At 45.3% G+C, this 16,444-nt stretch overlaps 1 protein-coding gene across 7 annotated transcripts in view; it reads right to left on the reverse strand.

Moving 5' to 3' along the window:
• Positions 1-5,763: 5,763 nt before the first annotated feature.
• Positions 5,764-16,444, reverse strand: part of C4H2orf42 (chromosome 4 C2orf42 homolog) — a 31,839-nt gene continuing 21,158 nt past the window's right edge. For 6 of the 7 annotated variants that reach the window (XM_011219307.3, XM_019794849.2, XM_034659307.1 and 3 more), the window contains 3 exons: positions 15,562-15,662; positions 14,025-14,187; positions 10,196-10,577 (listed from right to left, as the gene is read on the reverse strand). In XM_011219307.3, the coding sequence (XP_011217609.1) occupies positions 10,369-10,577; positions 14,025-14,187; positions 15,562-15,662 (473 nt within the window). In that variant the 3' untranslated portion in view covers positions 10,196-10,368. Of the gene's footprint in view, positions 8,140-10,195; positions 10,578-14,024; positions 14,188-15,561; positions 15,663-16,444 lie in introns of those variants that run through there. The other variant, XM_034659305.1, reaches the window with a different exon arrangement.

Consider the following 16,444-nt stretch of genomic DNA (forward strand, 5'->3'; position numbering starts at 1 on the left):
AACACAAGCAGGGGGAGTGGGAGAGGAAGAAGCAGGCTCCTAGCAGAGGAGCCTGATGTGGGGCTCGATCCCAGAAATCTGGGATCATGCCCTGAGCCGAAGGCAGATGCTTAACGACTGCATCACCCAGGCGCCCCTAGTTTTGTTCTTTAAATCCATTTGCAAGGTATCAATTATATCATTGAGTTGTGGACGTTTTCATGGTTAGCTGTGTGTGTCAGAAATAAGATTTATAGGAATGGCTTTCTCCTGCCTCTCCCTTTTTTCAACGTTTTGGGGAAATAGCTTTTATATTGCAAAGATCACAGCCAGAGGTCAAACTTTAGGTAATGTCATCCACGTAAGATTCACTAACCTTTCAGGGTGTTAATTTAGTCATCACAGTGTCATAGTTTTGAGTTTCCAGCTTTCATTGGCTAGAATTCTTTTGCTAATGTTCAGGAAATTTGAGATGTATGTATGCCAGATGTATTCAATGAAAGGTTCTGCGTAAGTCAAATGGGAATCTAAAAGCAAGTCATTCTTTCACTGAGCTTGGCAGAATTTAGGAGTCTAGAACCATACCACATACCCCTGGAGGATGCTGGGCCAGAACACTGCCATCGAGCACTGTTAAATTTGCTAGGAACGCGAAGGAGAAGGCCCCATGCACTTCTTGCCCACTCCTTACTACACATGTACAGCATCACCAAGAGTGATGCCACGAGATTCATTCTGCATTAGTTTATTCTCAGAGGGAAACCCCAACCAGGTTGAGGATAATGAGCACCACAGACTAAAAAGCAGCAAGAAGCTACTGCACCATTGTGGCTTCCATATATCCACACAGAACACATCAGCAGGAAGGCGGCGCATTATATTACTCAGGTTTCCTGTCAGGACATCCTGGCTTGGAACAGTTTTCAACACTGAAAAATATAAGATAACCAACAGATGCGAAACTGCCAGATTGTGTCCTTGAGGCTCTCAGAAATCTGTCAGCTTGCAAGGAGAACTCAAACACAGGTATGAAAATCACCCATTCCAATTACTGAGAGGTAGCTTTTTTTGGTTTTTGTTTTGTTTTGTTTTCCAGGGAAGAACTGATTCAAGGAACTGTTCATGGGAATATGGGGACATGAACTGATTCAAGGGAAGCCTCATGCACAGATTCTGAGCAGACAGGGGCCTGTCTTAAACAGCCTTGGACTAAATTTATAAGATTTGACAGACTTGGGGTACAAGCCTTACCACATAAAGTGGTAGGTGAAACCAGGATTGTAAATTACTGAGCCAAGTTCAGCTACCAGCCTCACCTCCACCGCCATTTCCCCAGCTTCAAAGAGACTGTAGGTGATGACACACTCTGAAGTCTTGCAGGTTGGCGTAGACTTTTGAGGACCTGCTTGCTGTACATCGCCTTGTTCCAGTGGGTACTACCTGTTAACACTAGTACTCATACTGTCTTTCCTTCCTCAACCACAAACTACTTCTTCCTTCTAGTCTGTCTTCAGAATACCAGTATTTTTGTGTTCCAATTTCATTTCTGGCACCAAGCAGTACAATGAATTTTATAGTTCTGAAATTCTTGGTTCAGAAAAATAGTGCCGTGGAGCACAAGGTGGGCAGGTTTCACTCTCACTCATACCTGCACCTGTGAACAGGGAACCTCCTGAGGAAACACATGTGGTCTCAACATATTCCACAGCCACGTGGCCACCCATCTCAAGGCCTGACTTCCTCTCCTCCCCATTCCCCAGTCTCCACCCCCTGGGTAGGAAAAGTAGCTGAGAAGGTGCTTCTTTAGCTCTTTCCTCTTCCCTGCTTAGCTCTATTACCAACACTTTCTTTAGAACCATAGTTTTTAAATTTAGGGGTCTAGGAAACAATTCCATTTTCCTCTGTCATCACACCTGGCTTTTCTGGCTTTCAGAAGAAAATGCTCCACTCAGAGATCTTGACTTATTTCTTCCCAGGCAGTGAGTCATATTCACAAACTTTATTTCCTCGGTCACAACCTGGTCAGCTTCCAACTCACAGAAAATGATCAAAGACTGTGTGTCCAGGGATGCCTGGGTGGCTCAGGTCATGATCCCAGGGTCCTGGGATCCTGTCTGCATCAGACCCCTTGCTCAGCGGGGAGCCTGCTTTTCCCTCTGCCTGCTGCTCCCCCTGCTTGTGCTCTCTCTCTGACAAATGAAAATAAAATCTCTAAAAAAATAAAAACAAACAAAACAAAGACTGTGTCCCTTGTACCTCTATATTAACTTGCACATAATTCATTTAAAATTGGTAGGAAAACATCTCAGCATATCCTCCTACCTCCCCATCCCTTGTTTTAATTTTCTCCATACCACATCTGACATACTATACCATCCTTCCTTCCTCCTTCCCTCTCCTTTCCTTCCTTTCTTTCATAGCCTTTCTCTCTCTCTCCTCACTGGACTATTAACCTTTCGAAGGTAGGGCTTCAGTTTGGTTTGTTTTTATCTGTATCCATAGGACCCAGCTCGGTGCCTGGCACATGGTAATTAATAAATTTTGAATAAAAAAATTGTTAACGAACAGTTGATTTTTCATTTGTTTTCTGTGGGGCCCACCACTCCCTCTCCTGCCACGACGTTTTTCCTTCGGCTCAACTGCTAAGGGATCAGATGACTGTGTATTTTACATCAGGCCTGGAAGGGAACTTCACTAAAGTGGTGGTGAGTACTTCTTCTCCACCTCTGATATTTCCATCTGCTGAAGTCACATCCACTTAGCAAGTCTTATCGACCCTCCTGGAGCACCATCATTTAATCTCCCACAGTAATCTCACCTTCCTCCAAATCCATGGCACTCAATGCCTCTAACACTCAACTACAATTTAGCACTTCCTACCTTGTGCTGATAATTTTCCTGGAGGTGACTGCAACAGGAAGGTCAACAATTAAGACAAGGGTAGTATTTCCTTGGCAAAGTTGCCTTCTGACCCTTGCTCCCCCACCTCCTACCCTTTTCCCACAGGTCCCCACAAGGCAGTACTTAACTTGCTGAACTAAAACAAGAACCCAGATCTGGGTCTTATACTTTCAGGGTGGCCCATTGCAAGGGGACCCATCTCTCAAACACCTATTAACTAAGCTCACACAGAGCCAAGGGACATATAAACCAAATGGCAATCAGTGCATGGATTCACAAGAAGAATAGCAGACATTCTAAGGGACTGGAATGCTTTAATTGAGGCGACTGGCTGACCTTTCCCCATGGTCTAAAGATTTCTTGGTAAATGTGGAACTTAGGGGGCACCTGGATGGCTCAGTCGGTTAATTGTCTGCCTTGGGTTCAGGTCATGATCCCAGGGTCCTGAGATCGAGACCCAAAATCGGGCTCCCTGCTCATCAGGCAATCTGCTTCTCCTTCTGCCCCTTCCCCTGCTCCACTCTCTTTCTCAAATAAATAAATAAAATCTTTTTTTAAAATGTGGGACTTAGAACAAAAGTAACTAACGTGAAGTCATATCTCTCCTTTAGGGCAAGGCCTCTCTTCCCTGCTACAAGAGCAGTCTGACCAAAGAAATCATGGAGCTCAAGTCCCCTTAGTCAAGACCCGCCCTGCCCTTCTAGTGCTGGGGCTTACTGCTATGCTTCCAAGGATGGCTAAACCCCTTGTGTTCAAGTCTCCAAAATAAATAACACAATTGATTAGTCTTAACCTAAATTACAACCACTTTCCAGCCCGCCCTTCCTGAGATTACTCTGAGTCATCTGAGCAATGGTTTGTACAAGTAGCAGGTGCAAGGAGAGGTGGCTCCTGCCAGGCAGTGCTAAAAAAAGGCCCAAGTCTGATATACAGGAGTCCTTCCATTAACACATCCATGACTAAGGCAAAGTGGGGGGGAAGCTGCCCCTTCTCTGTCTTTTGGAGCCACAAATGCCCTTTATCTGTCACTTGAACTGGTTTCGCTTTCATACAAATGGCAGGGGTGGCCAGGGAGTGGGGACATGGAGGTGAAGCCCACAGTGTAATATGTCTTCACTCATACCCTTTAGGATGGTCCTGAGCATCAGACACCCTAGAGAAAGGCTGACCAGGCACTGCCTCTTTCTTGCCAGGCCATGCGACCAAACCTTAGTATGGTCTCCAAGCACACTGGCTCTACCATGTCCTTGCTGTTAGTTGTGAGGCATGTTATTTAACCTGAACCACACTTTCCTCTTCTATATAAAGGGATGATAATTCCACCTAGCTCACAGGACAGGCTGTGGAAATCAAATGAGATGGTAATTTGTGTGAAAAACCTAACACAGTCTGTGACACACGCTAAATAAGCACTTTGGGATACATTCGTTTTCTTCCTTCCAAGAGATAGTGTTGCATTCTGTTTACTCAGACTAGCCTCGGATAAGCTACTGGAGGCTCGCGTGTCCCCAGGGATCAGGCCATCCCAGGAAAAAGGACTTGGCAACAGCAATGTAACATGAGATGAAAGATTCTGAGAAGGCACGCAACAAGAGAAAGACAACTGAAGGGGGCCCCAAGGCAGTGTGTGCCCTAGACAGGGCTTCCAGAAGGAAATCCTGTGGTTCTTCAATAAGTAGATTCAGAGGGGCTAGGGCCCAGGGAAAACTCCAGTAACCACCCCCCCCAATTCTGATTAGGCCCCACGTTCACACTGGGCAGGCTGTGGAGCTCAAATTAAGAAAAGGGAAGCTCTGTCTCTTAAAAACCGGTACACGGAACTACACAAAGTCTTACAAGGGCACCCAGGGATTAATGCTAGACCCGGTGGCAAAAAGTAGAAACTAATTTTTAAATTTTGACTGATCATCATCTACCCTTGCCAGGGGCAGCCTAATAGATCCGTTAAGTGAATGGTAGGATCTGTATTTTAGAAAGGACAAAACCGACATTCGGAGGTAGCTTTATGACTCGCCCAACGAAACAGTAAGCGGCGGGCCGGGATTCAAACCCACGTCTCTCTGCCCCGCTGGCAGGACCAGCCCGAACGAGGGGGGGCCAATACCAGGAGGCGGGGGAGGAGGACAGCGTGAGCCGCGGCGGGGAGGGCGCGGCTACTCCTTCCCCAAAGAGCCGCGCGCTCCGCAGCTGGGGTGCGGCCCGGCCCCACGTGCCCGAGTCCACTCCGCTGCCCCGAGGACACGCCGGTCGCAGAGCCGGCTCGGACCCGCCCGTAGGAGGGTGCCAGAAAGTCGGTGCCCAGCCCAAAGTTGGGTCTAAAGGCGCCCGGGACACCCGGGGCACGTCTGAGGGCGGCCAGGGCCGAAGAACGACCTCGGAAGGGCCCCACGCCGGGCCCTGCGCCGCTCCCCGTCCAGCCCGCCTCGTCAGCACCTTTCCAGCCGCCCGGCCTCACAGTGGGTCACGAGGCGGGCGTGGCGCAGTCAGCCGGCGCGCGGCGCCACCTCCCCCCTTCTCCCTCCCCGCCCGCGCCACGTCCCCGACCCGCCCCCGAGAGCCACGCGGGGAACCCCAGTGTCGTCACCACCCTCCTGCACATTCGCCTTCCCGCGCTCTCCAGAAAAGACGCGAAGGTGGTGACGTGTCCCGGGCGCCAGCAAGGCTGCGCAGAAGCCGTCGGCAACAGAACATGCTGTGGCGCCGCCTGGTGGTAGAAAGAACTGCCAATCCGGCCGGAAGCGGCTGCGCGGGCGGGAGGAGAACGTGTCTGACGTCATCTTGCGGGGGAGGGGGCAGGAGTGACCGCCGCGTGACTAGCCCCCGCCTGCGGCTCCGGGGCGTCTTTTTCTTTCTCTTGAGCCTTTCTGTGGAGTGTGCAGTCATCTTTAAGCCCACTTTTTTAAGGGAATCACCTTGCCTTTTTCGAACTTATCAAAGTAATATTGTTCGTCATAGAAAATTTGAAAAAAAAGGGGAAAAGATAGGAACAAAATGAATACCAACATAACACACACCCCTTCATATTTACTTCCAGCCTTTCTGTTACATTAAACAAAAAAGCAACGTTCGAGTCTCAAGGCTGTTAGAAAAAAACGGTAGAAGAGGGAGAGAGAAGTGCAAACAATAGGCGAAAGGGTAGTAGCTAGTATTTAATGAGGATTTCACACACACTATCTTATTTAGTATGCACACCATCCGGATGAGGACACCGGATCGTAAGGCTGAGTAACTTGCCCAAGGTCGCACAGTTAATAGCGGGTGGCGGAGTCAGGGTTTGAACCCAGGGCTTAATATCTGAAACTTAAGATGGTGTGGAGAGATCAATGAAAAAGTGGTACTGGGGAGAATGGAGAAAAACCGCGCAGGGAATATGTGTGGTTACAGACTTTATATTCCTATAACTGTCGACTTGGAACCCGTTCAGAGGCAGACTAGTGCCTCTACCCGTTGGAGCAACTTCGTGGGAGCGTGCCATATAGCAGCTCACACGAACACATTGCCTTGAAGCACTTAGGTGCATGTTAGCTAGTGCTCTAGCAGCCGCCACTGATTGCTAGTGTCACCGACCTCCAGGACTGCCCTCTTCCATTAATGCAAGCGAGCGGTGGGAGTCCCAGTACCAAGTCAGGCATTAGGTCTTGCTTCTCAAAGTGCAGTCTGGAGTCCAGCTGCATCTCTGCAGTCCTGTACTTTCGGCATCCAGCTTGATGACACAAATGCAGAATCTTGGACCCCACCCTAGAACTGAATTGGAATATGCATTCTAACCAGATCCCTGGGTGATGCCTATGCATGTTAAAGCACTATTGTAAAACAAGGCATCCTGCTCCCTTGGTGAGGCAGGTGGGGCGGTAAAAGATGTGAAGGGAGCTTGCAGAGCTGAGTGGTGGGAGGGCAAGCAGACAGGGAGGAAGGTCGGTAAGGAAGGTTAAAATAAGATCCAAGGGGTGCCTGGTTGGCTCAGTCGGTGGAACCTGCAACTCTTGATCTTGGGGTTTTAAGTTCGAGCCTCAAGCTGGGTGTAGAGGTTACTTAAAAAAAAAAAAAAACCACCTTTTAAAAAAAGCCTCCAATAAGGAGTATCAGAAAATATCACAAAATGCAAAGGAAGAAAACTTAGGAAATCAGAATCTGGGAGATAAAAAAAGAAAAAATAGGTTAAGGGGTAAGGTTTTTCTCTGTGGTTGATTTTTCTGTGTTATATGTAACTCATACTTGAGAGGGTCCAGGTCATTCAAAGAGCTGGAGGAGGGCAGTCTGCCCATTCTCTCACCTTCAGCAGATACAGTGGGATTTCCCTGGATTATTTTAGCAGAGGGCAAATTCTGGGCTCTGACGGGAGAACCAGACGCTGACAGAACAGTGCCTCTTAGATGACATACCTAGGTTGCATTCTGTAGGTAGCCAGAGCTGGGGGGTACCTACTCATGCAGGAGGCTGGAGTGTGTTTGGTGTGTGTGCATGTGTGTGCACATGTGGGCTGGAGGGAAGCTGCAGGTTATTGGCAGACTGGACAGAACAGGAATCAGTGAAAGACAGGACGGACTTCTGTGACTGGGAATTGCTGGGCCCAGAAGGCCACAGGGGTGATGACATCTGGTACCTTGAGAGAGCCAGGTGGCAGGCCTACAGACCTTCACTTAGGTGGGTAGTTCTTGGAGTCAGATTTTCAGGAGGTCTCTGAGTGACCTATTACTCTTCTAAGCTACAATCCGCTGAGATGACAGCATTCTGGTAGAAGCAGGGACACGACAGGTTAGAACCAAAGTGTTCTAGTTGGAGGAGCAGCGGGTTATTCTCATGATGCCCACAACATTAGGGGCACAGCCAGCTTGCCTGGAGAAGTTAAGGCGGTATCTTAGACCTGTTAATACACTCAGTCTAAGGATCATCAGTCTGTGCAGTAGACAGGTGGCTATGTGAACACGGAGGATTTTGAGCTGTTGACTCCGGAATACAAATGGTGGCTGCAGTGTTGAAAGGCAGCAGCTGAACAAGCCATCTTCCAGAGATGGAGATTCCTATGACTAATGGAGGAGGTATACAATGGATAGCAGGTGCGAGTGTGGTTGGGTCGGGAGGCAGGTGGGTGCAGGGTTTGCAGATCCTCTTCTGGTGGGAGTATCTGGGATCACTCCGTAGTGGTAGTGTGGGGTCAGTCTGAAATGAGGTCAATGCTGGTGGCGTCCCAGAGGGGTCTGAATGTTGAGAGTGGGTGCAGCAGTCCAACTGGTTGGTACTCGTGAGCCCGTGGTTGACCTGTTAGAGAGGGTGTCAAGTCATAAACAGGGTCACTGTTAACTCTGAACCCCATTCCAGATTTTGATGGGCTGTGATGGTGGGCTGGGATGGTCCTGGGTGAAGACCTTAGCACTTGAGTGTGCACTTCTTTGGATGGATCATTTGTCCCAATCACCTGTTTTATGGCCTCTATGGTTCTTCTCGTCCCTGTGGCTATATAGTCAAGTACTGCTAGACCCAGGCATTGATTGTCACTCACAGATCTGTTTTGGTCAAAAAGCTGTGACTACTGTCCTCAAAGTACTCAGGTTGAAGGGTTTCTTGAACGGGCCAACCAGTATGTTTCCTTAGGTATTCTTCCTTGTCAGGAAGGCTCTGCTTCACCTAATTTTAATTTCTCTTTATATCTATACAAACCCTTTCTCCTTTAAAGCCCAGTGCAAGCTCTAAGTTCTCTGTGGACTTCTCTGGAGTCTCTTCAAGGAATTCCACCACTGTCTAAAGCATTTGTGAGCTCTCCACACAAGCTATCCCCTCAACCACACAGGACTGACACTTAATTTGCCTACCCAGCTCCCCCTTTTACCAAAAATGCCAATCAGAGTCTTTTGTCTGGGTCTTTGCCCTTTGAATGAGAGACAGAGCAGAGCAGCCAGTCCTGCAGTAGTGCGGAAGTGGAAGTCATACTTTCAGGCACCTCATGAGCCAGAATTCTGGCCAGAGGGAGTTGCTCAGTGCTGAGAGTGAGTGAAAACCCCAGGAGAGACAGGGATGGGTCACATGCATGAGGGCTCCAGGGTTCTGGAGGCCTAGTCACACCCCAGTGCCACCCCAGAATGGCTGTCCAGCCCTATTTTAGAGTCCATGAACCAGTCATTCATTACAGTTTTTGCCTGAGCTGGTTAGAGTTGGGTTTTTGTTACTTGCAGTCAAAAGAAAACCAAGAGCCTCCTTTATATGGATTTTTCTTGTGTTCCCCAGGACAACGGATTACAAGGAATTTATATCAAAGCAACATGATAAAGTAGAAAGAACATGTCCTGGGGCGCCTGGGTGGCATAGGCTCCAGGGTTCTGGAGGCCTAGTCACACCCCAGTGCCACCCCAGAATGGCTGTCCAGCCCTATTTTAGAGTCCATGAACCAGTCATTCATTACAGTTTTTGCCTGAGCTGGTTAGAGTTGGGTTTTTGTTACTTGCAGTCAAAAGAAAACCAAGAGCCTCCTTTATATGGATTTTTCTTGTGTTCCCCAGGACAACGGATTACAAGGAATTTATATCAAAGCAACATGATAAAGTAGAAAGAACATGTCCTTTGCAGTAAAATGAAACATTATTTTTAATGCTGTTTCCAGCAAGATAACCTCAGAGAGGCTGTCTCTTTAACTTAAAAAAAAGGGGTAATGCCTAAATTCAAAGAATAATGAGGACTAAATGAGAAAAATGATTGGGAATGTAAATGAGAGTGCCTGGCACATAGTAGGCATATAGGAAATGTTCATTCCCTTCTTTTCTCCCTGAAGACAGGCTTCCACTTCTGTGTCTCCATTCCGTGATCAATAAATTCAGCAATAGGAATTGAATCTTACTGGCTATTAAACTTTTTCGAGAATTAAAGAAGGAAATAAATATGAATGAAATAAGCAATTAGAAGCATTAGTTTGAAATGTCAATATTCCCTTGACACACGGACCTCTTTTTCCTATTTCACTATTACTTAAATCTCCCCAATGGTTTATAATTTTATAATCAGGCCAACATGAGATATACTTTGGAAAAACTAGTGACACTGTGCTTTGAGAACAGGATAAAAGGGCATGACTGGAACTCTGTCAGGATGGTCCTTAACATTCTGCCCTAACCAGGGTATTATTAACTTTCCAACACTGTTGGTGTAAGGCAGAGTGCTGCTAACTTCTTAGAGAATTAGAAAAAGGTTGAAACAAACTCAAAATGGGAGTCCTTTAAGAAGGAAAGTGAGCTAGCTGGTTTCCTTTTTGTTCCTTTAAAAATTCTAGCCAGACATATCACCCGATTTATAATGAAGACTATACACAGCAGCACCAAAAAGGCCATTTACAAGAAGAGTTTTTTTTCAACAGAATCCACTCCAATGCGCTGAGAAATTGCATCTTAGCTAAGAGCAGTTCACTAAGGAATGGGGCCATCTAAATGCCTAACTAGTATTTAAAATTGTCAAGGGGTGGGGATGTGCAAATTTAGCAGCAAAAGACTGTTTTGTTTTGCCTCAAGGGAAAGTGATGGTGGTCAGAGGGGCCAGTTCCAAGGGCTGGTCCAGTGGTGGCCGCTGGTCTTGGTACTCTGCAACATGCCCATTTCGGTGGTGACCATACTCAAACTTGATCCGCAGCTCGCCAATCTTGGACTGGGGAAGGATATCTGGGATCCACTCAATAATGAAAGGTGTTGGCTCCTTTTGATCTGGAGAAGTGTTGCCTGAAGACAAGAAAAGAAAAGAAAGAAAGAAACACTGATTAGTATCATTCCAAAATTTGAGGCTGGACAGATGTTACTCTGTTCAGGAACAAAAAAAGAAGAAATTAAAAAAAAAAACAAAAACAACAACTAAGAGAGAAACAAGGGGAAAAACAAGAAGAATCAAGGGAAGTTTGAAAAGTGGTTACTGGTATATCTATCCAAACGAAAATTTCAGGGAGGGTGCCTGAGTGGTTCAGTCGGTTAAGTGTCTGCCTTCGGCTCAGGTCGTGATCCCAGGGTCTTGGGATCGAGTCCCATGTCAGGCTCCCTGCTCAGTGGGAAGTCTGCTTCTCCCTCTGTCTATCCCTCCTGCTCCTGCTCTCTCTCAAACAAACAAACAAACAAATTAATTAAATCCTTAGGAAAAAAAGAAAAACTCAGGTTAAAGAATGCTCTTGAAAAAATATAAAACACTAGCAGAATTAAAAATAATACAGTATGGGGCGCCTGGGTGGTGCAGTCGTTAAGCGTCTGCCTTCAGCTCAGGGCATGATCCCGGCATTCTGGGATCGAGCCCCACATCAGGCTTCTCCACTAGGAGCCTGCTTCTTCCTCTCCCACTCTCCCTGCTTGTGTTCCCTCTCTCGTTGGCTGTCTCTGTCAAATAAATAAATAAAATCTTAAAAAAAAAATAATACAGTATGGGGGGAGCCTGGGTGGCTCAGTCGTTAAGCATTTGCCTTTGGCTCAGGTCATGATTGCAGGGTCCTGGAATCGAGCCCCACATCGGGCTCCCTGCTCGGCGGGAAGCCTGCTTCTCCCTCTCCCACTTCCCCTGCTTGTGTTCCCTCTTTCACTGCCTCTCTCTCTGTCAAATAAATAAATAAAATCTTTAAAAATAAAAAAAATAATAATAATACAGTATAGGGACGCCTGGGTGGCTCAGACAGTTGGGCATCTGCCTTCGGGTCAGGTCATGATCCTGGGGTCCTGGGATCGAGCCCCATGTCAGCCTCCCTGCTCAGTGGGAAGTCTGCTTCTCCCCCTGCCTATCCCTCCTGCTCCTGCTCTCTCTCAAACAAACAAACAAACAAATAAATAAAATCTTTAGGAAAAAAAAAACTCAGGTTAAAGAATGCTCTTGAAAAAATATAAAACACTAGCAGAATTAAAAATAATACAGTATAGGGGGGAGCCTGGGTGGCTCAGTTGTTAAGCATCTGCCTTCGGCTCACGTCATGATCCCAGGGCCCTGGAATCGAGCCCCGCATTGGGCTCCCTGCTTGCCGGGAAGCCTGCTTCTCCCTCTTCCGCTCCCCCTGCTTGTGTGTTCCCTCTCTCGCTACCTCTTTCTCTGACAAATGAATAAATAAAATGTTTTTCCCCCCATTTTCTTTTCTTTTCTTTTTTTTTTTTTTTAAGATTTTATTTATTTATTTGACAGAGAGAGAGGTAGCTAGAGAGGGAACACAAGCAGGGGGAGTGGGAGAGGGAGAAGCAGGCTTCCTGCCAAGCAGGAAGCCTGATGCGGGGCTCAATCCCAGGACCCTGGGATCATGACCTGAGCTGAAGGCAGATGCTTAACGACTAAGCCACCCATACCCAGGCACCCCTAAATAAATAAAATCTTTAAAAATCAATAAATAAAATAATATAGTAAAGCTTTCAAAACTGTGGGGCACCTGGCTGGCTCAGTCAGTACGTGTGCACATTTTGACCTTGGGGTCATGAGTTCAAGCCTGATGTTGGGTATAGGGCTTGCTTTAAAAAAAAAAAAAAAAAGGAAAGAAATTTTGACACATGCTTCGGCATGGATGAACCTTAAGGACGTTATGGTGAGTGAAATAAGCCAGTCAGAGAAAAGACAAATACTGTATGATTTTATTTAGATGAGGTACCTAAAGTAGTCAAATTAATAAACAGAAAGTAGAATGGTGGTTGCCAGGGACCAGGGGAGTTACTGTTTAATGGGTACCGTTTCCGTGGAGGAAGACAAAAAAGTTCTGGAGATGGATGGTGGTGACAGCTGCACAATGTAAATGTACTTAATTGTACTGAATGCCTGAGAACCATACATACACTTTAAAAAGTTTTATATTATGTATGTTTTATAACAAAAAAGTTAAAAAATAGGGGTGCCTGGGTGGCTCAGTTGTTAAGCATCTGCCTTCGGCTCAGGGCGTGATCCCAGCGTTGTGGGATGGAGCCCCACATCAGGCTCCTCTGCTATGAGCCTGCTTCTTCCTCTCCCACTCCCCCTGCCTGTGTTCCCTCTCTCTCTGGCTGTCTCTATCTCTGTCGAATAAATAAATAAAATCTTTAAAAAAAAAAAAGCAGCTGAGGTATGATCCCATGTTTTATAAATTCTTTTCATGCACAGAACAGAGTCTGAAAGGGTAGATACCAAAATCTACTGGTGATGTCTTCTATGGTACATGGGATTATAGGTGGTTTATTTTTCTCTTTGATGCTTTATAATGAAATCTATGATTTCTCTACAATGAACATGTGTTACTTTTATTCTATTCTTTTTTTTTTTTTAAGGTTTTATGTATTTATTTGTCAGAGAGAGAGAGACTGAGCACAAGTAGGGGGAGCAGCAGGCAGAGGGCGAAGCAGGCTCCCCGCTCAGCAAAGAGCCCAATGTTGGACTCCATCCCAGGACGCTGGGATCATGACCCGAGTTGAAGGCAGACGCTTAACCCACTGAGCCACCCAGGCATCCCACTTTTATTTTATTCTATTTATTTTTAAAGACTTTATTTTTAAGTCATCTCTACATCCAACATGGGACATGTGCTCCACCGACTGAGCCAGCTAGATGCCCCTTGTCATTTAATTAAACTAATTAATTACTTTTTTGGAGAGAGAGAGAGAAAGAACCTGTGCAGAAGCAGGGGGTGAGGAGGGGTAGACAGAGAGAGAGAGAGAGAGAGAGAATCTCAAGCAGGTTCCACGCCTAGCACAGAGCCTGACACCAGGCCCCATCTCACGATCCTGAGATCATGACCTGAGCCGAAATCAAGAGTCAGACGCTTAAGCGACTGAGCCACCCAGGCGCCTGTGTAATTTTATTTATTTATTTTTTTTTTTAAGATTTTATTTATTTATTCGACAGAGATAGAGACAGCCAGCAAGAGAGGGAACACAAGCAGGGGGAGTGGGAGAGGAAGAAGCAGGCTCATAGCAGAGGAGCCTGATGTGGGGCGATCCCATAACGCCGGGATCACGCCCTGAGCCGAAGGCAGACGCTTAACCACTGTGCCACCCAGGCGCCTCCAGGAAACTAATTTTATTTTAAAAGCACTGTTTCAAAAGACATAAAACACTTTGTTCCATAATGGCCTTTACAAGATGAATGACTGTGTCTTCTTTGTTTAAGGTCAAGATGCAAAGTCTAGGACAGTGCAATGCACAAGGCTGACCCTCCAAGGGATGCACTATTGGAAACACAATTTCACTTACCAACTTTGAGAAAAGTTTTTAGTTCCAAGGGTCGCAGCACGGGTTGCTTTTCTATACGACCATAGGTTTCTGCTATGCTCTCTACTTCCACTTTAGGGCATTTAAACAGCTCATAAGTCCCGTCCCGGTTCTGGATAAAACTCCGAGTGATTTCCAAGGGCATCTGGACACAGAGACAATACCAAAAGAGGTGAGAAAGGAAAAACTTAAAGTAGACAAACATCTGGATGACAACACATCTTTCACTAATTCTTTTTTGTTAAGTACACTCCAATTAATTAAAACTTCCTCTTGTATTTTCAAATACATACTGTCAACAAATCTGCCTTTCCTCCTTTACATCATTCATGGCTTTCCTTTTTCTTCTGTAACTTTAAGGTGAACGCCAGCCAAAGTGCATATGAACTGAACCCCTAACATCTTCACAGCTATCCAATGGCTATCGGCATGGACTTGCTCTCAAATCAGTTTTATTCCTTCCCCTGCTGCTCTGCTAGCATCATTCTTCTAAATGCTCCACTGACAGCGCCTACAGCAGACCTCACACTTTGCATGCTTCACACCGTCCTTAAGACGGAGCCAGACAGAACTTGAACTGGTCTTTGCCACTAAACAGCAGGGTGAGCTTCTTATGGCCTGTTTCTCAACTGCAAAATACAGTTAATACCAACGTGTGGTTGTGAGTTTGAATGAGGTGTTGCAGGTAAGTAATGCCCAGCCGACAGACACTCCATGATTCTTAGCTCTCTTCCCTCACCTAACGCTGCCTCCCTGAACCCCTGCTCCAGGCCAGAAGCTGTCTCTGTGACATCTGACATTTAAAGAAGTTTCTCAAGTGTTTTTAGTGCTAACACAAGCCTTTTCGAGGGTTCACAAGGAAGTTCTATAGCTACCCAACAACTTATTCTTTTTCTGAATGTAACAATGCCTTCCAATCAAGCTAATCTTAATGTATCAAATCACACTATGCTGAATTTTCTACAATATTCCGTTACTGTAGGAAGGGGAAAAGCTCAAATTTTCAGGATCTGCTTGAAAAAGAAAATGTTTAAAAATGTCTACTATTTCCCTTGCAAAAAAGAACACAAATTAATTAAGGGTCATTTCTCTAATGAAGACTAGATTGCAGTTTGCAGAGAAGCATTTAATTGTGCTGTGTTCATTGACTTTACAAATAGTTTATCATCTCAAATTATTTATATACTTTCTAGCTCCCTGCCAGTTGATCTAGGGCTCACCACAGCTAGTAGGGGTTCATTATTTAATTTACAAGAAAAATGATCTCTGTTTTCTGATCCCAAAGGCAAAGAAAAGGAATACTCCAACTTAAGATACTTTTTCAAGCCATAGGAAATAACCATTAATATCATAGTCAGCACCATACAGCCATGAATATTTCTGAATAATCTCTTAGTATGAGAAAAAGAAATTCTCTTTGGTGCCTGTAACTCAAGGAACTGGTGCAAACATACTTCTTGCACTTGCTTCTCTCTCTTCCCCTCTTTGCCCTCCTACTATTGTAGAAATATCCTCTTACCTCCGGAGTATCTAAGATTTGTTTAACTTGCAGGATATTAGTGATATGCCAGGTATACTTGGAAAAGGTTCCCAGTGGCAAGGCATCTTTCCGAACAAAAGCTTCAATGTAAAAAGGGAACAAGATTAGACTACCAAAAAATAACATTCTCTTTCATTGTATTTGTTATCCAGTTTCTAGAAAGTTCAGTGCAGTGCTATCCTCTCCTTATAGAATCTCAGCACTTTGAAAACGAAATTCTAGAGGCAAATCTGTACTAGGTTTGGAGAAATGTGATAATAAATGATATGGATTTCTGCTAAATAAAGTCTCTGATGCTTCTTTGAGATGCTATTTGTTTTTGCTACCTTAGAAACTTATTTCTTTGTTTGGTACAGCTACACACACTGGACTCCATTATAAGATAGCCTCTTACAATCTCTTACAACTTTAGATATATCAGAAATCAAATTATAGTTCTTAAAAGGATTGTACAGAGCTTAAGCCAATTAACGTGGTTGCCACTCTATTGTCTTGTCTGCAGGATTACAAGGGGTTTCACCAAAGCGCCTGCAAAAATAGCGAAAGGATGTATTAAAATTAATGTATTAGAAGGCCTAAGTTTAACGTGAAAGAAAGAATCAACGCTGCCTCAGATAGAAAAGCTGTGAAGACAAAGATTTTTATGGCCCTAAACAGTGATTCACAGCTCGTACTATTCAAAGATGGAATTAAACCTCAAATAGTCCCTATCATATCCTCAAATAACTACTAACTAAAGAAATAGCGTCAATTTCCAGCTGTTGTTACTCTTGGGCTATTTGCCACTGAGCCATCCTTTCCTCCTCCTTTTCTCCCCCTTATTTCCTTACGCTACCTAATAAGTAACTTGACATTTCTAGTA

The sequence above is a fragment of the Ailuropoda melanoleuca genome, chromosome 4 (genome assembly GCF_002007445.2).
Source record: "Ailuropoda melanoleuca isolate Jingjing chromosome 4, ASM200744v2, whole genome shotgun sequence".
In the NCBI taxonomy this organism is placed as follows: Eukaryota; Metazoa; Chordata; class Mammalia; order Carnivora; family Ursidae; genus Ailuropoda; species Ailuropoda melanoleuca.